Raw genomic sequence first — 7,430 nt, 5'->3', positions numbered from 1 at the left:
AACTTGTTTTTACCTGGTTTCTGCGCAGTTTTATGAAGAGTCATTTTAAAGAGTCTCTGATTGTATCTCTCAACTGAGGCAATAAACTGACACAGAGATAAAGCATGCTCTTTTGAACTCTTTTCAAGCCTTGGAAAATAATCTTTATTAACAGCAAACCTAGATATGGGTAGGTTTATTGAGTAAGTGTCTGTTTTAAACGCCTAGAGAAACCTTTGCTTAAGTTGGATACTTTTTAAGTATAAGGTAGGAAACTGTACTTGAAGAAACAATATTTGTGAAATATTGCACTTAATTAATACAGTCTTTTGAGGGGAAATAAAACTAAAAACTAAAGTATCAATAAAATAGGAAAACCCAACTGGCAAATATCCCTGTCAAAATACAATGATTCTCCGAAAGATCATACATTTGGTCAAATAGAGGAAAGATTAATCAAATACAGTATGATAAGAAAGGCTTAAAAGAAAGTAATTAAGGAACAATGGTGCTAATATGCTTTACATATGTTCTTCCTGTTATCATTCCAAATATTTTGATGCAAACATGATGAAAGATGATATAATGTTGGTATGGTCAGTGACTGGAAACAAATAAATAGGGTATGGTCATGCGTTTTAAGCATTTTAGGGGGCAAAATAAGGTGAAATGCGTTGGGTCAAAGTCCTCTGACTGAGTGAAACTTCAGAGCTGTGAAGCATCTTATCGTGAGCCATCAACTGATTACACTTACTTATACTTACATGTAATAATATCAGTTTTTATTTTAAATAGACCGAATACCAGAAATAATTTCGTCAAAACCATCAATGAGACGGATGGCATGATCTAAAGACAAGTGTGTGTGTGTGTGTGTGTGTGTGTGTGTGTGTGTGTGTGTGTGTGTGTGTGTGTGTGTGTGTGTGTGTGTGTGTGTGTGTGTGTCACAGTCACAGTCACAGACATGATGATGAGGGCATGTCTGGGGGCCCACATCTGTCGACATTTTCCATCTGCCAGTCTGACTCTGGTTGCGTTTAATCAACCCCTGACAAAAACCACAACTGGCTTTTCTGGGAAGCCAAATAAGCAGAGGCAAATATTGTTTCTGAAAATGTGTAGCATTTTTTTTGATGGGCTACGGTAATGTGATGCATGGACTTTTTAGGGGTCAGAGCAATGAAGGAAGATCATGATGTTATTGTAGGCCTGCACTCAGTAGGATGTAGTATATTTGAAATGGTCGAAACTTCCTGGCACATTGCATCACTCTATTATGCCATCCCAATATGAACATAAGAAATACACCAATAAGTAGGCTACTATTTAGCTGCCACCCCCAACAATCTTGCACAAAGTTCAGTTAGTAGTATTATTCCTAATTAATAAAGTAGGCCATAAACTTAAAAGAGAATAAAGTATTTACATTATAAAATATTAGATTAATGAATGGAAACACTGATAAAACAGCTGATTGAAGGATTAGTTGATCGTAGATGATGTGATGTGTTTTTTAGCAATTCAATAAGGACCCCTGCAATCTACTGCTCTAAACTCCTAGCCAGATGGTGGCAGTCTTACGCACACCATTCAGATTGCATGCCGCCAGTGAAGTAAGGAAATAGCAGAAGAAGAAGCCGGAACCTAAGTAGTTTTTAGAACAAATGTTTCCGGACGACGTTATTTTGAGTGAAAACTCGTGGACAATTTGTCGTATTCGCGCTCTAAAAACATCATTCACTTCTTCGGCTTTATCGTTTAAAGCACAATGGCTGCCACAGGTCAGTGGTAGATTTATATTATATATTTACATAGATGTATAACTTAAGTAGTTTAGTCTGCCAAGCTAATGGATGTAGCTAATTGTAACAACATTGTTTAACATAGTCGTGCTAACCTTAACGCTAGCCTAAAGCTAACAAAACAACCATTTAATAAATGTAATATGTCTAATCCCCATCCAACGAGTAACCTTTTTACATATAGGGGTTACTTTATATCTGCATTGTTACACGTCAACAAGCTGTGCTAACTTGGCTATAATGTACAACTTGGTGCAATCGTTGATCAAACATTAAAGTAATTTTCGCAGTATAAATATTGAGCAAAACTCCAAGTGCGTATGTTGTATTAGGAATTAACGAAGAGCCATTCAACGTCACATCGTTTTAAATTCACTTAACATATCACCTTTCTTACAGGTGTTATTGTCTTGTTATTGGACTTTTACGTGTGCGTGTCGCTTGAGTTAGCACTTACACACTAACTTCGATCACTAATACACTTTAATTACTGATCTTCACACAGGCCCTAATAAGGACAACATCAGAGCTGGGTGCAAGAAATGTGGATATCGTAAGTAAAGCTTTTACACACAAATTCCATTATACAATACAAAAAGCTTTTGTGTGAATATTGTATTCATTCCATGTAAATGTGCAATAGGCTTGTTAGACTCAAACTATAGTTATATTCACTCATTCATTTGTTCCTGTTGCAGTGTTACATTTAATAAGTGGACATTTTTAAACGACAGCTAAAGACACATCTTTTTAGATTAACTTTTTATTAGCAACCCCCCACTTTAAATGTTATTTTAGTCTTTATTATTTACCTACCTTGATATTGTTTTATATATTGTATAGCTTTTAATATTTTCATTTGTATTTGTATTTCTGTTGTACCTATATGTTCACTTTGTTTTATGGGGTTTTATATTATATTTTTTATTGTTGCATCGACTCAGTTGTCTTGTGTCTTATCTGTCAGAGAGAAAACATTATTTATTTTATTTTTATTATCATACATTTTATGATTAAAAGTACCTCCATGTGTCTATTAACCTGATAACATGTTATATGTTGCTGCATGTTCCTTTTAAAGTTGTTAACAAATAATCTGAGGGGAACTTCTTGTTTGTTTTGAACTTGTGATGTGTCATTTTGTAAAGCACTTTCAGCTGCACGTGTAGTATGAAAGGTGCTATATAAATAAAGCTTTATTATTATAAAATATAAGCAATACAATAATCCTGATGTTCTTTTCATGGTTCTTCATCTATTCTCTCTTACATGCATTTTTCAGCGGGCCATTTGACTTTTGAATGCCGAAACTTTGTCAGAGTCGACCCCCAGAAAGACATTGTTCTGGATGTGAGCAGCACCAGCAGCGAAGAGGAGAGTGAAGACGATGTTCCTGTTCAGCGCACTGAGAAGCTTGGGCGTAGCAAAGGTACCAATCTAGGTTTTTCACACAGTCAGTTATGTAATGAAAAAACAACAATACTATGAATTTGATTGTATCTATGTCTTTAAGAAACTATGGGAAAGAGTAAAACCAATATGCAGTCTTACAAAAAGGTGTTCCTGGGGGTTGATGTATATCGTTTAGGGATGCTCCGATCGCCAATTTTGGGGGCAATCGCCGGAATCAGTATCGGCTGATACCGATCGCCGATACCGATCAAGTGGGCGGGGCCTATGGGGATCTTCCATTTAAAGTGATGTTTAAAACTCAGCTAATGGGGCTCATTCACTGGCGCTTCCACAAACAACAACCAACATAATTATTACATTCAAATGAAGTACATTATTCAAGTTTACATTAACTTTGGATAATAACACGGGAGAAATTAGCGGAAGCGCTCTCTTTTCCCTCCCCCTCTCCTGACAGCCGGTCCCTATCCGTCTCATGCAGCTCACTGATCCAGTAATGAGTGACCCGACAGTGAAGAATAAATATATTTATAACTAGTTTAGCTTGTTCCAGAGGTAGATAAAATAGCTAAGTGTGTTAGGTCTAACTCTTGTGTGTGTTGCTCCGCTCACCGGTCCGTCACAGCGGGTGGAGGTGCAGGATTTCTGCTTCACACACGTTGCATACCGCTATTTTATTGTCATTTTCGGACACCTTAAAATACTGCCAGACCGGTGAAGCCATTTTGGCGAGCTTGTTTTGCCGCGCACAGAGAAAAGTGTCATGTATTTTACGTCATGTGATCGGCTCTCCTGATCGGCCTTTATAGAGAGCACCGATCGATCGGCAGAGAGTGAATATCGGCGGCCGATCGATCGGAGCATCCCTAATAAAGTTCATAAACACAAATACATCAGTGGGTATGGGAGGCTGGGTCTTCTGCTTACTTATCATATTGATTTTGGTGACAGTACGTGAATGAGTTGAAGTGGTTAAAGTCTCAATCTTGGTATGATTAGATCATTTCCCCAGATTGTCCAGATGTCTTGCACGCCTTTTATGAGAAGCTTCTATTCCAGTAGAAATTGCATTAACCATTTTGTCTCCAAATGTGTGTAGGTTCCCATGATGACAGCAAAGATGGTAGAAAAGGAAGACACAAACTGAAGAAGAGCAGCGACCGAAAGTCAAGAAAGAGGTAACTTGGAATGTCCACACTGACCCTAAAAATCACTGTTAAATACTTGTTTGGGTTGTTGTTGTTGTTGTTGATTGTTGTAGAGTAGGCCATCAGACTTTGAAGCTATTTTAACTTTTATAAAGTCTGCATTAATTTACCTCTTGTTTTCTTTCTGGTGATGAGTTTTGTATTTATGAATCAGGGAAATAAGCCGTCCATAAGAAGTCATTTTTAACACTGTTCAGAAATCCGAGATGCTTTCATACTAATTGCTCATTTTAATTGGTTAACATTGTCATTTTTTTATACTTTTCCACAAGATCAAACTCTTCGAGTGATGACGCAACCAAGAAAAAGAAGAAACGCAGTACTTCCTACTCCTCATCGGATGAAGAGCAAAGTGGAAAGAAAAAGAAAGTGAAAAGCCAGAAGAAGAAAAGCAAGAAGAGCAAAAAGGAACATGGGAAAAGCAAAAAGAAACAGAAGAAGAGGAAAGAAGCATCATCATCATCCTCCTCTTCTTCTTCTACCAGTGAATCCTCTGACACTGACTGAGGCAGCTGAACTGTGCGGTGTCTGGAGGTTCAGCTAAAAAAGTTCTTCAGTCCACAAAAAGGGTTCTTTGCTGACATTTTGTAAATGCACCTAATCTTATTGAATACAGTGTCCATAACGGAGGCAAGTATTTAAATGATAAGTTAGAGACTGGAATTGTTTTTCGTTCTCTGAAGCATTTTGGAGAACATGTAGAAACCCAAAGGACCATGATTTTATACAGTGTTTCCTTGTCCTTCCTCTGTCAGACTTCATTTGACCGTCACAAGCGTTAAAAGAAATCTTAAAGCAACACACTGTACAGTCTTCTGTGATTTATATTACTGAACATTTTTGGTTATCAAGTCCTATTTAAGAGTTATAGGTCAGAGGAAATGCTGGGATACCTTAGTAAAAACTTTCTGGATGATATCCTTTTAGTTTTCTTTTCTTTAACACACTTTTTTTCCTTTTGGAAATTGTACCAACATTTTGTTTTTAAAGTCAGGTGTGAACGCCAAACCTGATTTGACATGATTCAAATGGCTATGGCTAAAAATGACGTAAACTCAGTTTAAACAATAATCATTCAATTCATTTTTTTGTCACCAGCAGTTGAATCACTGCCCAACATCACAGATAAAAAAAGTTTTATTTGTCTAGTGTATATAATTGCTGAAAAGTTAATTACTGTACGTTTTCTTCGGTGTCTGTATGGAACAATAAAGCTCTTGGAATTTGTTGGTTGCTGTCAATATGTAAAAAGAATGACTTCCAAATTTATTTCCAAAAACATTGATGTGTGTGGATTTTGGGAACTGTCCTTAACTGAACTTTTATTATGCAGCTTTATTTCCTGTAAAACAATGACAAATGTGGTTCTCCCTATTAAGTGTATTTTTTTTTGTAATAAAAATATATATGGTTGTATCTACCGTTTCAATATTATTAAAATATGATTACTATTATTAAACGATATAGTTACATTTTGATATCTTCCATGGTTAAGGAGCAGATCGAGTTCTTATTTCCTGCAGAGGGCAGCAACATACCTTCTATTGGGAAGAAGGACAATGATCAAAAATAATCATTATACTCGGAAACAAAACTGTTGTGGCTTTGTACATTTAACATATATTTCAGCATGTTATCATTTAAAGACTACACAATGATGTCAGTTAGTTATCACAACTCATTCAGCTCATTTTATACAGTTCTTCAAAAAAAGAGATACACTGGAATTCAAACGGCAAAAAACGAGGCGAAAATGTCTAAGCTAGTCTTTTAACTTATTTTCTAATGTTATACAAAAGAATATTGTCTGACAGAAAACCCCACAATAACTCACAGCATCTCTCTTTACTCCACCTAGTGGTCATGGTGTTAATGTTCAGAGACTGAATCCTATATTGTAGTAACAATACTTACTGACATTTGATTGATTTCCCCCGATCTTTATGAAAACACAGAAGCTGCTGGTGGTGGCTAAGGCACCTTAAATCTCACTTACAGTAAATGTTGGGAGGAAGGGGATGTTTGATGAGAACCGCCTGTCATAAGTATAACAACTTCACGTGAGATCCGAACCAAGTATGCTTTAGCCTGTATAACATATTTCCCTACCCACAGATATGTACAAACAGTAAACACAGACAGGCAGGTGCAGGTAACCCTTATGAGTCATCAATTCACATTAATTATTGCTTCCATCCCACTCCCTCCAGGCTCTCAGTATCACCGCAAGGACATGAAACTTCATAAAGAGCCACATATATTACAAACCAAGAATCTTTGGAAGCCGTTGTGTTTTATTCAATCGGGGCTGCGTGACAGATGTTTATACCCTCGCCATTATTTGAATTTGCCTTAGGGAAGAGGATATTTGTTTAAACATCTGCAACAAACTGAAAGCTACTTGCATGCTTTCTTATCAGAGCCTGGAATTATGACAGAACATGTCCCGCTCCTTAATCTTTTTGAGGTCCAGAGGGCAGATTCATCAAATACACATCAAAGCTAAGCTGCTGCTGACAGCTCAGGTAGGGGACGATTCTGGGAATTGGGACTGTGCGATTTCTGATTCCTGTTGTAGAGGATGGAATTTATTACACACCTCAAGCCCATATTTTCAGTCACGTTTGGAAAGGAAGGAAAACCTCCACAGGAACCTGGAGAGAATCTCATTAGGTTGCATTACAGACATACACCTCTTTTTATAAAGCATGTTACAAAGAAACAAACAGTGAGATCACACAGCAATCCAGAGCAATTATTAGTAAGCACCAAAGGTACATTTAAATCAGGCATACAAATAAAACAAGAGGATCACTAGGCCTATAATAAAAAGGCCTAAAGCTAGAAATACCAGTACAATTATGCGCCTATTGTTCAACACATTAATGCGTCGTATGCTTATGAATACAGCTGATGAAGGCTTTAGTGAAGTGTTACAAAAGAAACTTGGAGATAGACAAACTTCATAATTGCCCAGATGGTAAGAGGACAACACAATACAGAGGAGCAAATGAAGTCGAAGGAGTGC

The 7,430-nt window shown here is 37.0% G+C and overlaps 1 protein-coding gene across 1 annotated transcript; it reads left to right on the top strand.

Moving 5' to 3' along the window:
• Window positions 1-1,471: 1,471 nt before the first annotated feature.
• Window positions 1,472-5,820, top strand: srek1ip1 (SREK1-interacting protein 1). The gene is made up of 5 exons (XM_010794661.1): window positions 1,472-1,760; window positions 2,287-2,334; window positions 3,064-3,210; window positions 4,294-4,372; window positions 4,675-5,820. The coding sequence occupies exons 1-5, from the start codon at window positions 1,748-1,750 to the stop codon at window positions 4,907-4,909; spliced, it is 522 nt and encodes a 173-aa protein (XP_010792963.1). The 5' UTR covers window positions 1,472-1,747; the 3' UTR covers window positions 4,910-5,820.
• Window positions 5,821-7,430: the final 1,610 nt, after the last annotated feature.

The sequence above is a fragment of the Notothenia coriiceps genome, unplaced genomic scaffold (genome assembly GCF_000735185.1).
Source record: "Notothenia coriiceps isolate Sejong01 unplaced genomic scaffold, NC01 NC01_scaffold00037246, whole genome shotgun sequence".
Taxonomy (NCBI): Eukaryota; Metazoa; Chordata; class Actinopteri; order Perciformes; family Nototheniidae; genus Notothenia; species Notothenia coriiceps.
This window is presented reverse-complemented; position numbering and strand designations above follow the sequence as displayed.

What these genes read in the sequence shown, in the direction of transcription:
- srek1ip1 (XM_010794661.1), top strand. An exon ending in GAAGCTTGGGCGTAGCAAAG is followed by an intron (nt 3,211 to 4,293) that starts GTACCAATCTAG and finishes AAATGTGTGTAG; the next exon opens with GTTCCCATGATGACAGCAAA. An exon ending in GACCGAAAGTCAAGAAAGAG is followed by an intron (nt 4,373 to 4,674) that starts GTAACTTGGAAT and finishes CTTTTCCACAAG; the next exon opens with ATCAAACTCTTCGAGTGATG.